This window comes from Myotis nattereri (assembly GCF_964212035.1).
Source record: "Myotis nattereri genome assembly, chromosome: 17".
Taxonomy (NCBI): domain Eukaryota; kingdom Metazoa; phylum Chordata; class Mammalia; order Chiroptera; family Vespertilionidae; genus Myotis; species Myotis nattereri.
The window spans coordinates 37,208,145-37,227,281 of record NC_138092.1 but is presented as its reverse complement, the minus strand read 5'-3'; the positions used below and the strand labels follow the sequence as shown (position 1 = coordinate 37,227,281).

Here is a 19,137-nt window from a genome sequence, read left to right as displayed (position 1 = left end):
TTTTCCTGTGAGGTGGGAGCCTGACAGGGATGCAATGAAGGGACTGAAATTAGGTCCAGCAGCTGGCATAGGGGCACTGCTGACTGGGCTGGCTTGAGGACAGGGAAGGTCCCAGCCACAGCTGAGCCTCAGGGCTGCCAAGAAAAGCTGTCCCAGCGCCAGAGTTCCAGGTTGGGACTGGGGAAGTCTGCTCCTGCTGTCACTGGGTGGGGAGGCTGTGACAGCATTCGGTCGTGGACCAGAATGCTGCTCGGACAGCGGTGACTGGGAGGGGAGAAGCGGCACCCTTTGAGAATCCTACAGGGTCCACCAGGTTAGCAAGCTTGGTGGAGTTACAAATCCAGCCTCCAAGACAAGTCTGTTGGATGGACTAAGTGATAGGATTTTGGGGCTGGATGGAACCACAGTCAGGAATTTAAATCATTCTACACTCTGCCTACTTATCCCCAAATCATCTGTGCGAACAGGTCATAGAGAAAATATCCCACTAATCTGAATGACTTTACCAAAATCACTTTGAGAGTGTGAATCACTGTATTCACATGTTAAAGTTTACAGCAAAGCTTTACCTTTGCTGATTCAACTATCGTAGCATTTGATTTTTCAATATTTTATACTGTCAAACATTAAATTTTTCATCCAGCCTATTTATCATGATCAGGAAATCTCACAAAACCTGAAGTTCAGTAATGACCATTGTCATCACCATCCCTTACGGAAATCCCAGGCATGAGGGATTCATGCACACCTGGCTTCCTAGGGAGACACTTCCCCGTGTGGATCATAATGGTTCATGGTTTGATTGATGAGTGACAACAACAAGCACACACAGCTCTTATTAATTGTACAGGGTTGTTTCTTGATGTCATTATTTTATGATGAAGAAAGGCTAGTGCTTTAAGTGTACAAATGGTCAGTACTGAATACATCACTGTTAGTTCCTCATGCATTATGGAACCTTAAACAGTGACATTCCTCATATTAAAAATGGTTTTACTCGTCTATTGAATATTTTAATTCTGAAAATATGAGAAAGAAATAACATGATAAAACAGCACAGTGTCTTCTATCCCAACTATGGAATGGTAGAAAAACAAAAACAAAAACAAAAACCAGATACTTCAGCTAAAACCAGAGGAGGGAAATCAAATTTGGGGAAGAAGGGACCAAGAAGCAGATAAGGGGGCAGGATGGGAGAGGTCAATGGGGGGAAAATGGGACATATGTAATACTTTCAACAATAAAGATTAAGAAAATAAAGAAATAAGATAAAATAAATAAATAAATAAATAAATCTATCTGAAATGTTTCCAGTCACTAGGATTCATTATTTTCTCTCCCAAAGAGCTAAAAGGCCATTAAAAGTGGAGATTAGTTTCTTAAGGGGATGGAACTTAAATGTCTACAGAGCTAAACAGAGAAGGTAGGCAAGTGAAGCCAGCCAGGTATAGGAAGAATCACAAGGCCTTTGCCTTTCCATATCCGGTAGAAATGTGGGTGTACAGAACTCTTCCCTGACCAGAAGGAAAAGCACAGGATGGGCGTGATGATAAATGGCAGCTGCTCCTTGGTCTAAGTGTTGGGAGCAATGGAGAGCTGGGCCCGGGATGACCTGGGGGGACATGCACACTTAGTGGGGTCGGCTTCAACTCCCCTTCAAGCATCTAACAGAAGGCTGCCTCATGGGAATGCAAGCCCTTATTCTTCTGGATTTAAAAAAAGTAGAAATCTGGATTTTTAAAAAAAACATAAAATTACCTGATTTTTAAAATGTTGCCTTGATCTGAAAAAGTATGCTGGTCAAGTAAAACATATCGCTGGGCTAGCTCTGCACTTTTTTGATCTCTACTTTAAAGAAACAAGGTATTTCCATGTATTCATGGTTTCTTGATTCCACTATGACAGTGATGGCGAACCTATGACACGCGTGTCAGAGGTGACACACGAACTCATTTTTTTGGTTGATTTTTCTTTGTTAAATGGCATTTAAATATATAAAGTAAATATCAAAAATATAAATCTTTGTTTTACTATGGTTGCAAATATCAAAAAATTTCTATATGTGACACGGCACCAGAGTTAAGTTAGGGTTTTTCAAAATGCTGACACGCCGAGCTCAAAAGGCTCGCCATGACTGCACTATGATCTAAGAGAAGCATTGGTGAGGTTAGCATTACTAAGAAGTTAGCATCAGCCCAATTTCTTAAGAATATAAGGAATGCCACAGTGATTCAGATCAATGGTCCAATCAGTTCAAGATTTTGTTTCTCAGAGTGGCTCCCAGGAAGCATCTGGGAAAGATTTAACTCTCATCTCTTTGACTCAAGTCCTCAAAAATGAGGGTAATTCCACAAGCATTTCTGATTTTCTTGTTTTTGATTCATAAAACATCTCAAGTGCAGAGATAGTATAAACAACACATCTCCTAGTTTTACCAAAGCTTAATATCATAGTCACTTCAGATATATTTCTTAAATTTAAAAGTAAAATGAGGACCCTGTCAATGCTCTTGGTTACCACTTCTTCCCTAGAGGTACCATCATCCCAAACTTCATGTTGATCATGTCCATGAATGTTTCCCTAGCTTTAAAAGTGTTAATCTGCCCTAGCTGGTTTGGCTCAGTGAATAGAGCATCGGCCTGAGGACTGAAGGGTCCCAGGTTCAATTCCAGTCAAGGGCACATGCCGGGTTGTGGGCTCGATCCCCAGTAGGGGGTGTGCGGGAGGCAGCCAATCAATGATTCTCTCTCATCATTGATGTTTCTATCTCTCTCTCCCTCTCCCTTCCTCTCTGAAATCAATAAAAATATATAAAAAAAATAAAATAAAGTGTTAATCTTCTATCCAGTAACTTAGTCTAAAAACCTGAACTATTTATAGGTATAGGCACAACCTGAACAACCTCTTAAGTTCTAGAAAAAAAAAATAATCCAGAAGTAAAACCAATAACCTTATTTAATATTTCCACTTAATTAAGTTTTCTCCTGGAATAAAGATCTTTGTTTTTCCCACCCATCTTGAGTGAGATGACAAAAAAATGTAATAATGAGAACAAATATTCTTTGGATAAAGATAAAGCGTTACCCAAATGCAAGGTTCTAGCACTTTTATTAATGAATTCCTTATATGTCTTACTCCCTTCACAAAGTACTATTTTATTTTTATTTGTTCTCAGACTGAATTGCGGGAGTGGCTCCCCATTCTTCCTGAATAAGAGTTTTCCTGGCCAGCCTGAGTTCATAAACTTTGATTAAAACCCTTCTCAGACTTTGTCTTTCCAGACAAAGAGGTAGAATTGTTTTATTTCCCCCCAAATGAAAAGTATTCTATTGCAATTTTCCAAATTGTTTTTTAAGCCTTTTCTAAGTCTGTTTATATTTCTGGAGGCACAGTAGCCAAGACTGCCTACAGTATTACAGGTGCAAAATGTTTTGCTTAGGTGAAGATTTATTCAAGCATTTGAACATCATTACATGTAAGTACACAAAAAACAAAACAAAACCCATCCATATCAAAACACAGTGAAATACCACCTCACACCCATTAGGATGGCTACTTTCAAATACCAAATGTTGGTGCAGATGTGGAGAAATGGATACCCTTGTATACTGTTGGTGGGATTGTAGAATGGTGTGGTTGTTGTGAAAAATATTATGGTGGTTCCTCAAAACATTAAAACAGAATTATCAAATTATCCATCAATTCCACTTCTGGGTATATACCCCAAAGTATTGAAAGCAGGGTCTCAAAGAGATGTGTTGTTTATACTGTCTCTGCACTTGAGATGTTTTATAAGCCTGTATTCATTTCTGGGAATGATCTTAGCTTTTTCAGACCTTTCTGGGTCTACTTCAAGTTTATTTCGCACCCACTGTGTTTCCAGCACAGTCTCAGCATCAGGATTGCAACACAAACCAGCACACCTCTGCCCTCTAGCTGCTCTCAGTCAAGTGGAAGAGTGGGGACGGAAGCACACGGGGGATGAAGGGCCACACTGGCAGCACGTCCATGGTGGTGCAAAGGTAAGTTCCGTGGACCCTGCTGGAGGAGAGGATGGTTCTGGTGAGGAAAGGTCCCTCCAGGGCAAGGCATTTGAACTGAGTCATAAAAAACAGATAGGGCTTCTCCAGGTGCAGAAAGGGGGAAAAGACAGTGGGGACCAGATGTGCAATGGCATGAAACACAGGTGAGGGAGATGAAACCACAGGATTCTGTCAGGGAAGTGTCAGTTGTCTCCACAGAGCAAAGTGGGGGAAAGGAAAGTAGCCTCACAGACACAGGCAGGAGCCAGATGGCCCAGAGCTCATTTGCTTTTGGAGAAGAGAGAAAAAAGCTGGGAGGGGAGGTCTGTAGATCTTGGCTATAGCAGAAAGGATGGAGTGGAGAGATGTTAAGGAAGGCGCATTCAAATGTGTTTACATCATTTTACTTGCTCTGCAAGTGATTAAAACCTGAAACCACCAGCCACGTACATCCTAAAGTCATACCTGCAAGATGTTTCACGTTGGCATCGTGCCTGAAACCTATACTCTCGTTTAAAAAGTGAAGTGAGACAGAGCAGACCCTGTGGCTCATTACCCTGCTGGCTGCTAGTGCATTTGCTTCCCGCTGAACCCAAGGAGTTAACTTTGATGGAATTCCATGGCTTGGTTTCCAATTGGAAATCAAAGTTCTCTTCCCTGGAGATCAAGTTCCCGCATGGAGGGTTTTCTCCTCGAGAGCATTAAGTCAGAGGAGCTCTGTCATGAAGGAGGTACCCCTGCTAGCGCCACGTCTAGAAGATACCAGTAATGTTAAGTTGGGCGTGCTGGACAGAGAAGCCTAGCTGAGTGATGCCCGACAGTGAGGAATTTGGGTCCAGGAATGGAAATGAGAGGTGGTGACAACTCGTCAGGTCGAGTTTTTTATCTGTCCTGGGTCACCTGGAAAAACTTGACCCTCGGCATACAGACAAGACCATGGGGCTGGGCCAATAGAGAAGGTGAGAAGATAAGAAACCCAATCAGCTAAGACAGAAGCTAACTAAGCTGGTACCCCTGGATTTGAGCAGGCTCTCTAAGTGCCCTAGAGTTAACCCAGCTGAGCTAAGTCTTCAAAAAGGCATCACCTCTTAGGGGGTAGTAGTGAACTACTACCAGAAAGTACCTAAAACACTGTAAATTTCAATTTCCTAACAATTCTTACAAGCTATGAATAAATCATTCACTCTAATACTAATAAACCATTGAAAGTTCCTCAAGGATCTATCTAGGTTCGTATATATCGCATAGAATTCCAGTCAGAATGTCATACTCTTTGAAACAACTTGGCCCAAATATTAAAAAAAAAAAAAAATTTGACCAAGAGTTCCCAGGTCCACCATCAAACCCTTGACTTCTATAATATTTAATCCGGGCTTCCTCCCTTCCTCCATCCACCCTCCTGTTCTCTGAAGCCCCTCAGACTGTTTCAAAAGTCTAAGACCAGAAAAGTCACGTTGAAACACAAACCGAATGCCTTATCCTCAATACAAGTTCATTTTTATAATCTAGGTCATTGGTTACGAAGGTATAATGAAGTGCCAAACCCCCAAATGTTCACTGACGGTGACTGATCGTGAGGAAGGTCAGCGAATCATTTGAGCAAAACAGACTAACAAGCGGAAAATCGGGGGTCTCACCCAGCTCCACATCCTGGTCGTCGGTGAGCACAAGGATAATGTTGGGCCGGATGTTCTTCCGCTCCTGTGGTATCCGTCCTCGGAACCTCGGGGACCTGACCGTGGATCCGAGGCTCCCCAGCAGCTCTGCGCCCAGCACAGCCAGAACCAGAGCCCAGCAGGAACGCTTCATTCTGTGTGGTCCGCTGTCGCAAGCGGCACAGCGTCCCAGCCTCCTGGCTTCTGCAGGACTGAGCAGTCAGAGAGAAAGCGAGAGGGAGAGACTGAAATGAAATCCAAACCCCAAACACAGTTGCAGAGAAAGGGCTTCAGCTAAGTGAGACCTGGCACATTCGCTGGCAGGGAGCAGGCTGCACGGGAGTCAGGAGCCGCAAACCCTCGCAGGCAGGCGCTGGGTCCTTTTTTTTTTTTTTTAAAGCACTTGATTATTTTGCAAATTCACTTTCGTCCTTTAGTCTCATTCCAACTTTTCCTATTTCAGTTAATTGCCAAGGTATCACTTCCAACACAGGGCTCGAATGCAAACGCTTTCTGACAAGGGCTAATACCTTGACTTAGGTATCCTGGTGGAAAAATCAATTTCTCTACTCAGAGGTGTTCAGAACATCTGTAGATGGGGTCCTGCAACATAGGAGAGAAAAATACAAAGAAAACATCGGTCAAGGATTTTGAAACAGGTTTTTGATCTGAATTAGTCTCTTAAAACAACATAATATGTGTGTTATATATTCATATATACTATCTATCTATTATCTATCTATCTATCTATCTATCTATCTATCTATCCATCTATCTCATCTGCAAGCCAAAAGGGAGAAACAGAATTAAATAACATTCACAACTGCTAACAAATGACTTAAACATCTTCATTCCCATAATCAGCTCTATAAATGGCACTAAGAGTATCATCCCCACTCACACCCTAATTGCACTTTAAACATCCCCCCAAAACTAATGACGGGTCAGAGAGCCAGCGGTGCCTGTGAAACCACAGTGCATCTGCACAGCGCATCCGGGGGGATTTGGGGAGGGGGCGCGTCTGGCATGAGGGGTTGTGTTGGGGAGCGTTAACTCACCTGCATAGTAAGATATTTCGTACTTATCAAGTAGAATGCAATGCAAAGCTGTCATTTGTCATCTGCATTATGTCACTCACTACCCAGGAGAGTTCTTTTTTGCTGACAAAGACTTCACAGAAAGGAGGGCAAATGTTCCCAGCCTCTGAAAACCTCCTAACTGTCCTCCATCAATCACCAGGGGGAGAGGCGCTTCCTCCGAGCAAGGCTGGTCCCTCCGTCCAGCCCGCGTCCTCAGCGCGCTGGCGCCTAAGGGGACAGAGCCCTCCTTTGACTGTCAGCACCAGCCTCGCTATTATCAAGACCCGGTGCAGCGCCGCCAGCACAGAGGTTGCGCTTTGCTGCCGCAGATCTAAACCTGCAAAGCAAAATGATTGATGGGCTCCGAGGCTGGGGGTTAGAGGCTACTCTCCCACGTTAAAAAATAAATAAAATCCAGAGGGAGCACTGCAACATCTTGGCCAGCCTGTCCAGGAGGGGAGAGTTTGAAAGGGCTGGAAATGCTCCTCTTGCTTTGGAACACAAACTTGCCACAAGCTTTTCTCGTGGACTTCTAAAAGAGGGCAAAGGGCTCATTAAAAAAAAACAAAAAAAATCTGTCCCTTGGATGTCATGAGGCAACATCTGTACGGGAGTTCAGGCTGCCCTAACATTAACTAGGAGGCAGCCCCCTTCATCCGTGCCTCTGTCCCCACACACCTGAGGGTCTGTATTTTGATCTGCAACAATAAACTGGCATCAGATAAATAAATATAATGAGCTAAGTGTGAGGATAGCGTAGCAGGAGGGAAGGGCCTCCATCGCTCACTTCCACGCCTTACATTCTGGAGGGTGGCGAAGGCCGTGGAAGAAGAAAGACCCTGTATTGTGTACCCTAGCCACGCACAGCATTTTGTTTACATAAACACCCCCCCCCATTATTTTAAACTTTATGAGCTGTTTTGTAAACATTTCTAATGCTTTTCACTCTGCAGCCTATAATTAGAGAGAGAGAAAGAAAGAGAGAGAGAGAGAGAGAGAGAGAGAGAGAGAGAGAGAATGCAACTCTACAAGAAATAAGCTTTTAAACAAAAATCTAGTGTCTGCAGCAAGGCAGTCCTGACTCGTGATCTGCCAAGCAACCAACAAGCTACCTCTGATGGCCCCTGTGGCTCTAAGAGTCCATGTGGAAGGGTTTTTTGGTAACAGCCCAGGGTTATTTCCATCATTGCTGGGCATGCTGAACACTGGAAGCCACAATTGTTCTGCACCGACTCTGGTTTCTGTGCATTTGTTTCAAATCATGAGAAAACTGATATGAGCACAAAGGGACAGGAAAATGAAAGAAATACGGTATCAAACAATGTCTTTCTCCCAAAGAGCGTGCACCAGGCTCTGTTAAATACAGGAATTTCTTAGAGGGTTGATCCTGTAAGCAGCCAAACTTTGCCCACTTCTCAGACCGAGCAAGGGTGTGTGAAGAGAGCGAGCAGGGCTTTCTTGCATCTTCTATCTTAGAAACCAACCTCTGCTGACGGCAGCGACTGGGAAGGACAGTCAGACTCACGGTGTGGGGTTTAGTCAGCCACACACGTAACTGAAAATTCCAACAATTAAGATGCTGATAACATTCCCTGGAACCCAATCAACATGACTATTCTTCTCCTTATCTTATTTACTTTACTTCTTCCTTTAGGAAAAAAGGAAATTAGTATTAATGGTCCCTTATATAAACTACATTGAAAATCATTTATTTTCCTTCCTCTTTCTTTCTTTCTTTCTTTCTTTCTTTCTTTCTTTCTTTCTTTCTTTTCTTCTTTCCTTTTATTTTTTAACCTATAAAGTCACCTTCCTTTCTGGAGAGCTGAAGGTGCAGAAGAGACCTACATTTCTTCCACCACCGTTTATAAGCAATTGAGGGGATTTTCTGTAAAAGTCCGGAATTGAGTGGTGGAGAACTCTCTGACAGGTCTGGCCAGCAGGAGTGCTCAGTCCTTTATCTCCCCCGCTCCCGCCCCGCCTTCGTTCAAACATACAAAACACACCACTGTGCACAAACTACACAGACAATTCTTTATTCAAAAATGACCTTTTAAAACCTGTCATCCTCTCACTGCCTGGTTTCCAGCCCCAGAAGGAAAAGAAGTAAAGAAGCAGAAGAAAAACACCATCAGACAAAATGCAGAACTGGACAAAGGAGACAAGGACGCAATGTGTGAATTGGATACTTGGTGGTGGACGGCAAGGGCCCCTAGAGACTAACAATTTGTCCTGAGAAATAGTGGGAAATGGGAGAAATGGAAAAAGAGGGTTTTCTCACACATGGGAAGGGAGCTTGAGGACCGGTCTCCAAGCCCTAGAATGAAAACAGCAATTGTAGTTCTGGCCAATCGTGTGCAGTTTACAGGACTTTGTTCAGGGCAGGAAGCCAAACTCTGAATGTGACATTAAAAGTTTCAAGTCACATATAAAAGAAAAAAAGACTGGAGGACTTTAAGCCACCTAGAAAGTTGAGTTCACATATGCTCGGGTGCCATACCCCACACTCAATGTCCCTCCCAGTGGGTTTAAGGGGATCTCTGACTTCACCAAGCCCCTCTTGTCCTGGCAGCTGGGGCAGAGGTGGCCTTATGCTGACAGTGTCCTGCTCTGTCCACCATAGCAGTTCTCAAAGTGTAATCTGAGAATCTGGGGGGACCCTGAGATCCTTTGGGGGGGTCCATAAGGCCTATACTGATAAGCATATCAGTATGATACAACTATACTGATAAGCATACTGACATGTTATTTGCTTTTTTAAAAAAATTGTTGATATTTATACTGATGGAGTAAGAGCAATGGTAGATGAAACTGCTTTTGTCTCAGGCCTAATGAAGGGAGTGTCACCTACAGTTAAAAAAAGCCAGTTTTATGTAAGACGAAGCAGTGAAATGATTAATTGTATTAAACCTGGACCCTTGAATGCACAGCTTATCTTTTTCATTTTCTGTGTCAGAAGATGGGAGGTACATAAAAAAACACAACAACATATCAAGGACTTTGCCACCTGGGCAGGTGTGACCGCTGTTTCGGGGAAAAGCACCTGTGTGACTAGGTTGCAAGCTGAACTAGACACGAATTTTTCTCATAAACACCATTTTTACTTGAAAGAATTATTTGGACTTAGATATATTTGGCAGGCATTTTCTCCAATGATGAATGAAATGAGACTGTGTTTTCAAGGAAAACAACTGGCAGGATTTGTTGTGTTTGTTGCCAAGGATAGAAAGCTTGCTTTCAAGTTAAAATCAGAATTTTGGAGAACATGTATCCGCCACTGTGAGCTTGGCAGCTTCCTGATACATAAAAGTTTTCTGATGACATTGGTGTTGATATTAGCATATTAACAAGTGTTATTTTTTCAGATGGTAAAATGAAATATGTCAACATTTTAGAATATTTATGTAATTCAGGGACCCAATATTTCCCAAATGACCAAATACAATGCTACAAAAGTCATACATGAGTAAAAATGTCCAATCAAAGTGCAAATGACCATTGAGTATTGGAATGTTTACTCATATGGTTTCAGATTTCTTACTATTTCTAACCTTTAATACACTTAAAAAAATTACTACTTGTCAAGTCTGGGTAGAGTATCAAAGAAGACCTACAGGTATCTGCATAAGCTATTAATTTATTTCTTCTCTGCCAACTCTTATCCATGTGAGGCTGACTTTTATTACTGTACTTCAAGAAAACAACATATTTCAAAAGACTGAACATAGAAGCTGTTATCAGAACCCAGCCTTCTTCTATTCAGATAAACATGAAAGAGATTTGCAAAAATGCAAGGCGATGCCACTTTACTCACCAATAGTTTTTTGGCTTGGAAAATATAGGGATTTTTCATAAAATGTATTATTTAAGTTAGCATATACCAGGTAATAGATTTGTTATTCTTTTCAAAGGGATGAATAAACATTCTTCAAGTTTCTCAGCTTTAATGTCTACATGTCAATAGCTAGAATCCACATAAACAAAGGCTCCTGTGGTCTTCAATAAGTTTTAATGTAAAGGGATCCCAAGTCTAAAGGGTTTGAGAGTTGCTGGCCTATAGTTTACAGTTCAGCCCAGATTCTCACGTCGAAAGCTGGAGATCTGGCCTCATTCACAGACTTCTCAGTCACTTTTTTTCCCTTAAAAGCCTTGAAACTGCCCTAAGTTCTAAATGCCTGGTGTCATACAGGAGTTATTAATAATGAATGATGACATTCTCTGTGTGTGTGTGTTTTTTTTAATCTGAGGGTAACACCGAACTTCACAAATGAATGCCCACACAGCTAAGCATGTGAGAGGCTGGATCAGAACCACAAAACAGCACAGACATACACCTCCCAGCGATGGGGCAAAGCACTGCTTCTAGAACAAAGCAATGCACTCCATAGTTATGACAGAGGGGAAAAAAGAGAGACACCATAACCAATCAAAACAGCCGGGGAGATTAGGCCAGCAGCATGCAATTGTTGGAAGTGGAATTTAGCCAGAACACACTTAGTTTCTGGTCAGAGTGAAGCAAAATAGGATTGTACCAGCAAAGAGTTGGTAATCACATCAGCCCACATGCACCACCAATCTACATCCTCACATTTCTTAACGTCAGTTTACATGGCCCTTTTCCCTTCATTCTGGCTTTGATTTCCCCAACATCACTCTTTTCTTTAGCAAAAGCCTTCGGGACATGCTATCTTCTTTATGATATATGTGAAATGGTGAAGGAGCTAATTTCTTCGTTTAAAAAACCCTCTCGCTTGCAAAGTTCATCTACGGTTAATCCCCAGAAAGCCTGTTTCCCAACCTAATTGATTACAACTCCAAGCAAAGAAGAGAAGCAACCGTCTCCTTCTGGTGCAGCAATAATTTTCAGAGCCTCTAACCATAAATCTCCTCCAACAACTGGTGTCAGCTGGAAAGTGTGCATCTGACCTGGAGCACCTTTGAGAAAATACGTGGCGAAATGACGAGCGCCCCCTTGAACAATGTTTGCTTTTCTTCCTTCTCTTCCTCCCCCCAGCATTGTGAGGGAACCTTGAAAAGTCATTTATTCAACAAAACTGTTAGTGGCGGTTATCTGTGGGGTATGGCGAGCGTGAGAGACGCATTTTATTTTTTACTTCATTCATGCCTACATTGGATTTTTAAAAAATGTTTTATAAAGTAGAAGTAAATTTGAGTTTTCTAGGTTTTTCCTCTGTCTTCTCAAGGAGGAAGAAAATAGGAGGTGAGACGAATGAAGTGAGAGGCTAGAGCAGGAAATGCAGTTTTGAGACGTGGCCCCACAAAGGCAGGAACCCAAAGCGCGTAAAAACGAGTATACCAAGGGCATTTAAGAGGATGCAAAAAGTCTAAGACTGAGATTTGTCCCACTTCTTTCAAATCAGATTAGCAAAACAAAAGAAAATGAAGTGACCTAAAAATTATAAAAAGAACCAGAAGGAGCTGATAGCTCTGAAGCAGATGCTACCAAGTGTCTAAAGCAGTGGTTCTCAACCTTCTGGCCCTTTAAATACAGTTCCTCCTGTTGTGACTCGACCAAAAAATTATTTTCGTTGCTACTTCATAACTGTTACTACTGTTATCAATCATAATGTAAATATCTGATATGCAGGATGGTCTTAGGCGACCCCTGTGAAAGGGTCATTTGACCGCCAAAGGGGTCGCGACCCACAGGTTGAGAACTGCTGGTCTAAAGGGTAAAGGGCCTGACAATGGCCACTAGTTTCAATGGTGGCAGTGAGAGCCAAGAGAATGAGAACAAAGAGATTATTGGAGTTTCAAAAGAGGGGGCACTGGAAACTTCAGTTAATATGGGTTTGGTGACTAGACAACAATATTGATGAAAAGAACTACTGATGTGATCTTAGGCATCTTAGCGAGGGTCTTAAAGTGTATGGCTTATTACATTAAATGTCATTACATTTGCCACTTGTTTTACATACTTATAGTTTATTTGTGTTGAAGTGTCTTGAGGTATTGCATCAGTCAGCAGTAGTTTGCTGTAATATCGATGGCTTAACATAGTAAAAGTATGTCAATCCCTCATACTACACGTCACACATGGGGTGCTGTGGTCGTTGGCTAGTCAGGGTCACTGTTGTCTTGCTGCTACAATAACTGGACCAAGTAGCAGAGGAAGAAAAAAATTGGAGAATCTTGTAGGAGGTTTTCTTGGCTTCAACCTGGAAGTGACTCAGTCACTTCTAACATTTCATTGGCTGCAACTAGTCATGGGGCCCCATCCAGCTGCAAGGAGGCTGGCAACCTGGTGGAGCGGATGAAGTGTGCTGAGCACTAGTGACTATGCCACAAGCATCAAGTTTCATTAGTACCTTATGAACTTATCTTTCTCTCTGAAACACACACACACGCACACACGCACACACACGCACACACACACGTATATATGCACACTAAAGGTATGTGTATAAATATTTTTTACACACAGACACATATTTCAAGTAGTAAAGAAACAGAATTCTTCGCAGCTTAAAGTTCAACCATTTTTAGGTACTAAAAATGTACTTTTAACAAATTTGGGGTTATTTTTGACATGTTTCCTTCTGGTTTGTTTCCCTGATATACATAATCTGGCACAATACACGTGTATTTTAATGTTCAGCAATTCTTGTGATACATTTAAGTTGAAGAAAATATTTTGAAAAAAAAGATACTTAGATGCCATATTTATATTTCAAAAGCATCCCTCCAAATATTTTCTTGTAGTTAAAATCTATGTGAGGAAAGAGTAACATCTGACTTGACTCTGTAAATCAATCCACAAAGAGAATTTCACCAGGCGACTTTCTGTCTGGTCAAGCTCGCCACCAATAATGCTCTTTATCGTTTCTAAGGGTTTAAATACAGAAGATGGAGATAGGAGTTCCTTCTGAGGGATCCTGCTGGCCGTACACGTGATGACCAACAAAGGGAAGCCTGGGCAAGGAGAGGAAAGGAGGAATACTCATTTCAAAAGACGACGAAAGAATCTACTTCCTGGCTTAAGACTCAGGGGTAAAAATTATGGAAAATAGCTGTTTCTTTCTTTTTAAATAATGTGTTACTTACAGGAGAACTTTAAAAATCACACATCCACAGTTTAGTCAACTCCTTTGCTCAGCGACATTTCCAAGGAAACCTTAAGGTTTAGATTAGTTCATGTAGTGATATTTCAAAAATAGTCCTTCATAAGTTGTACTGGAAAATATTGTGTTGCAATTTTGTGTTATATAATTCCAAGTCTTTTTTGTTGTTGTCGTTAATCCTCACTCGAAGATATTTTTCCATTGTTTTTTCAGAGAGTGGAAGGTAGGGAAAAAGGGAGGGAGGTAGAGAGGTAGAGAGGTAGAGGGAAGGAGAGAGAGAGAGAGGGAAACATTGATATGAGAGAGACACATGAACTGGTTGCCTCCCATAATGTGAGAGAGAGATACCGACTGGTTGCGTCTCGTACACACCCCGACCCAGAGCAGAGAGTGAACTCACAACCCAGGTACATGCCCTTGACCGGGAATCAAACCCAAGACCCTTTGGTGCACTGACTGATGCTCAAACCACCGAGCACACCAGCCAGGGCTAATTCCAAGTCTATTAATGACAAAATCATCTTAAACGTGTATATGTACCTAAATCCCTGTGCTATGTACCTAAATCCCTGTGCTATGGTCAGATAATCATCTCTCCTTTAGCTGTAATCGCAATGATTAACTTGCATACCTGTACATTTACCAAGTAAAAAGAGCAACTCTATGAAAATTTCAAGTGAAATTCAGGCCTGCAATCTTGGAAAATATAATTTTAGCAAAAAAAAGTAACTAGAGATATTTCTAGGGAAATTAATTTATTAATCTTAGCCATAAAGCAGTGATGGTGAACCTAAGACACGCGTGTCAGAGGTGACACGTGAACTCATCCTTTTGGTTGATTTTTCTTTGTGAAATGGCTTTTAAATATATAAAATACATATCAAAAATATAAGTCTTTGTTTTACTATGGATGCAAATATCAAAAAATTTCTATATGTGACATGGCACCAGAGTTAAGTTAGGGTTTTTCAAAATGCTGACACGCCGAGCTCAAAAGGTTCGCCATCACTGCCATAAAGCATGCATAAAGCATACAATGAATGCTAATGGTCTATTTTTGTTGCTATCTGTTTGGCATTCTTGCCCAATTAAATTCGTCTTACCTTCAACTCATTATTTATCAATGTCTTTAGATAGATTAACACCTGACGAGATATAGTAGGAGATTTTTAAAACCATAAATTCACTAAAATTTACTGATTCACAAGGTGCTACTTGCATCAAAGTTTTGTAATAACTTGAAATTTAAAACATGACTTCTGCCTTAGTTTATTGTCTAAACAGAAGTTGGGAAATATTTCAGCTAATGAAAGCTAACATTTCTCTCTATTATTATAAAAGAGTAAACTTTATGAAACTGTAAGCTGTGGAAATTTATAGAATGAAAATTTTAAGAGCCATATTATCACCCTTAACAGTTACTAGTCATATTTGTGAAATAATCTTCTTAAAAAGGCTCAGAATATGATCTATATTTATGGATGTTCAGGCAAGTTTCTGTTTATTGTCTGTATTTTTATAATTAGGAGGCTTTGGTTGGACGAGTCCTTACGTTTCATCTAGACCTCTATTCTACAAACACACAAGCGTGTTCCACTTCTAGAATTAATTTTCTCACTAACTACTCTACTTTGTTTTAAACTTTCATTTCTCAGCGCACACATGAACAGTACTTGTCACACAAAAAGCTGATATAATTAAACCAGAGAATGTGCCCCACAAGTAAAATCAGCCATTCATGAAAGCTGGTCACCCGAGGCTCTTTCAAACAATGCATATTTCAAAGTAATCTACAGTAATCCCTTCTCTCCACTGATTTGGTTTCCATGAAATCTTAAGCACATGTGTTCTGCAAAAGAAGGTTTATTAAAACCTGATGTAATATTAGAGATTATAATGCAACAGGGTTGGGCTGATTTTAATATCTGAGTCTTCAAAAAGGAAAACAATTTTCAATGATATTTGTAAGCTTACTAAAACATATGCATACAAAGGTAGATGGTGTTGACTATTAAGGAAAAATAAAAGAATGTTACCTGAATTTTAAATTTACATATAAAAGTGTGTGTGGAGGTACTTAAACAGTTTTCACTGTAAGATGGATTAGTAAAGCACATAACTATTTTGTAACTCTAAATAGTGAGGAACTTTAGAAAATTCTTTATAAAGTTGTGGATTTCTAGTTGATAATTCCTTTGGCTTGCTATGGTGAAACATTATCAAAATGTGTCATGAACAGCATTTGACAACTTCAAAATATCAATTGTCATTCTTTGTAGAACTGGATTCTTACAGTTACTAAGTAAGTCTGGTTGCCTAAGAAGTTTACCAAGACCTCCAAGCTTGCTGGATTTCTGGATGATTTGTTTGTTTGTTTTTCTTGATCCTTTTTTATTTTCTATTTGATCTTAGCTTCAATCTTGGATGAGAATACAAAGGATTAGGTAATTTATGTTTCTGGTCCTCCACTTCAAGATCTCCTGTATAGAGCTTTATATCCTTGAAATACACACACACACACACACATACACACACACCATGTACATGATCATCAGCTGGCTTTGAAATTAGCAAAAAGCAACACTGTGGCACACAGATGTTCCTCATTGAAACATCACTTCACAGACCAGATCACATATGAGAAAGGAGATTGGCAACCTCCACCTTAGAGAGCTAATTTGAGGGGGACATTCTAGAAAACACATTACAGAATCTCTGAGTTAGAAGATGTGATGGACTGAATGTTTATGCCCCCCCCTCTCACCCCCAAAGTTCATATGTTGAAATCCTAACCCCCAAAGTGAAGGAGACGGGGCCATTTGGGAGGTCATTGGGGTGAAGCTGTTATGAATGGGATAGTGCCCTTGTGAAAGGGACCCCAGAGTGTGCTCCCGTCCTCTTTCTGTTGAAGACACTGAGAAAATGGCCATCTATGAGCCAGGTGGTGCTCTCACCAGACACTGAATCTGCTGCTGCCTTGATCTTGAACTTCCAAATTTCAGAACTGTCAGAAATAAACGTTATTTAAGTCACCCAGTTTATGGTATTTTTGTTATAACAATCCAAACAGGCTAAGGCAGAGGGATCTTAAAGTTGACATGGATCACTTTTAACCTGTGAAGAAAACTTCTCTAGAGCATTGCCCTTCTAGGTAACACAGGACTCATTAGGCCACTTGTTTAGTTTTGGGACAGCAATTAAGGTTAGAAAATTCTCCCTTTTATTGAACAAAAATCTACCTTCCTATCTTCTTTATGTTTAATTATGCTCTCTTCTAAGCCATGCAAAATAAATCTATATTCTTCTATATATAACAAATGCTTTAAACATCTAAAGATTGTTTCTATCTAACTCTTAAATCTTCCTCTCTCACAAAACACACTTATGTGGTTGTTCAGTGGTAAATTACAGGAGAGTGGTAAAGGAGTTATTTTGGATTTGGCCATTGATTAGCTAAATATTGGATCAATAGATCCTATACAGCTATAGTTACAGAAATATGAAGCCAGCATATTTAATACCCATCTGGCTCAAAAGAATTTGGACTGCCAGACTCATCCCTGTTTTCCAAAGTCAATAAGAAAAATTTTCTCACATGCTACTACTTTCATGTTTGGGCTAAATTAAATTTAAAAATGTTCTAAAATCTGCATAATTATCTTGTTAATCAGTTTTATTAGAGGGTTAAGCCAGAGAAGAAAGAGGAAGACCCATCCAGGCTAAGAGTCATAATCCAAGTACAGGATTTTTGTTATTACTTGACCATTTAATCATTGACTTCTCTCTAGATTTTGAGAAAGCTTTTCTTTCAAGAAGAAATATCTTCTTTACCACACTTGGCTTCCAATTTCAGAATACTGGCTACTTCACAAGAGCTATGCAAGACAATAACCATCATTCCATCATTAAACAAAGGTCAACTTCAAGTATTTAATTTATAAGGTAGACAGGGGTCTATCATACTTTTGTTACTTACTCTAGAGTTCAGTTCAAGGGTGGGGCCTAATGAATTGCATTTCTAACAAGTTCCCAGGTGATTGCTCTACCCTGACAGTACTGGGCCAGGGTGGAGCAATCAACCCACTAGTACTAGCAAAGGAAAGGCGGCTACAGCCAAGCGGGGGCAGGTGCTTCAAGTCTTTTCAGGAAGGTTGATCTTTCAGGCCTTTGCATTGGCTGGAGCAGCTGGGCATTCACCAGACAAGACAATTGATATTGCCAGTGACGTCCCGGCTGAAAGGACTTTTGTGAGGCCATCTTTTGCACAGTTGACAGGAAAGCAAACATTCCAATGCACTCAGTCCTCACGAGGCATGGGCAACTGGAAGAGTTACCCATTGAAGACCATTAAACTTCCCTCAGCAAATAAACAGAAATGTTCTTTTGAGCAGCTTTAAATGACCCTTTAATATTCCTTTCTAAATATTCTCCCTCAATGTCTGGAGAAACTAGGTTCCATAAATCCTCGACATCCATGAACTAATGGAGTCTGGCAGTGGCCCAGTGCAATTTTAACATTTATTAAGCAATTGTTATGCACACAGATGGTTTACCATCAGCACATTTTCTTTTATATTTTTAAGCAAATTATTCCTAGAGATTAAGGAGGCAGAGTGAGTTACTTGCTTTTGTTTTAATGAAGCCCTTCCTCACTCTTCCAATTCTGTCCCAATCACCCACGCTGGGCCTTTGACCCCCATCCATCACCTCCTCTGAGACGCTGGTAGACAAATACAGTTGCCATAAAAAACAAACGCTGACTCATTTCAACAACATGCACCAAAATATATATCAACCCACTGTGATGTGCAGGAGACATTAGGGGTCCTGGGGACTCTGCTTCTTACGCTGTGGAAGAGCCGGGAAAGGTGTGTGCCCACACAAAAGTGAGCTGGAAAGTTGCACAGAACTCATGGGGGCTAAGTGTAGCAAGGGTTGAAACAGAGCAAAAGTCAGGTTTGCAACCTTCCCAACTATTTCGTGCACCTGAATTCCTGCAACAGCCACTTCGCAGAGCCCCAGATGGGAAGCCACGGTCGGAGAGCCCATTGAGAAGGTGCAACAATTCTGAAGTTTGGCTTTGCAGCTGCCCAACTTCAGAGAGTTTATTTCAGGACCACGTGGACTGCTGCTGGGATCTGGCACATCTTGAGTGTGCGGCCTTTTCTTCTTTTTCCTTTACCCCTTCCCCATCTTATCACCGGTGTCCCTGCCTTCCTCAGATACTACCACCCCAGTCTTCCCCCCTCAGTATCCTCTTCCTTCCTTCTGCACTCGCAAGTCTCCCCATTTCCACACCTTC

General features: G+C 41.0%; 1 protein-coding gene across 1 annotated transcript in view; it reads right to left on the bottom strand.

Moving 5' to 3' along the window:
* SULF1 (sulfatase 1) overlaps positions 1 to 19,137 on the bottom strand; it is a 159,044-nt gene that overhangs the window by 70,210 nt on the left and 69,697 nt on the right. Inside the window, exons 4-5 of the mRNA XM_081111003.1 lie at positions 6,208 to 6,280; positions 5,660 to 5,889 (exon numbers count right to left, since the gene is read on the bottom strand). Coding sequence (XP_080967129.1) covers positions 5,660 to 5,831 — 172 coding nt within the window. The 5' untranslated portion in view covers positions 5,832 to 5,889; positions 6,208 to 6,280. The remainder of the gene's footprint in view (positions 1 to 5,659; positions 5,890 to 6,207; positions 6,281 to 19,137) is intronic.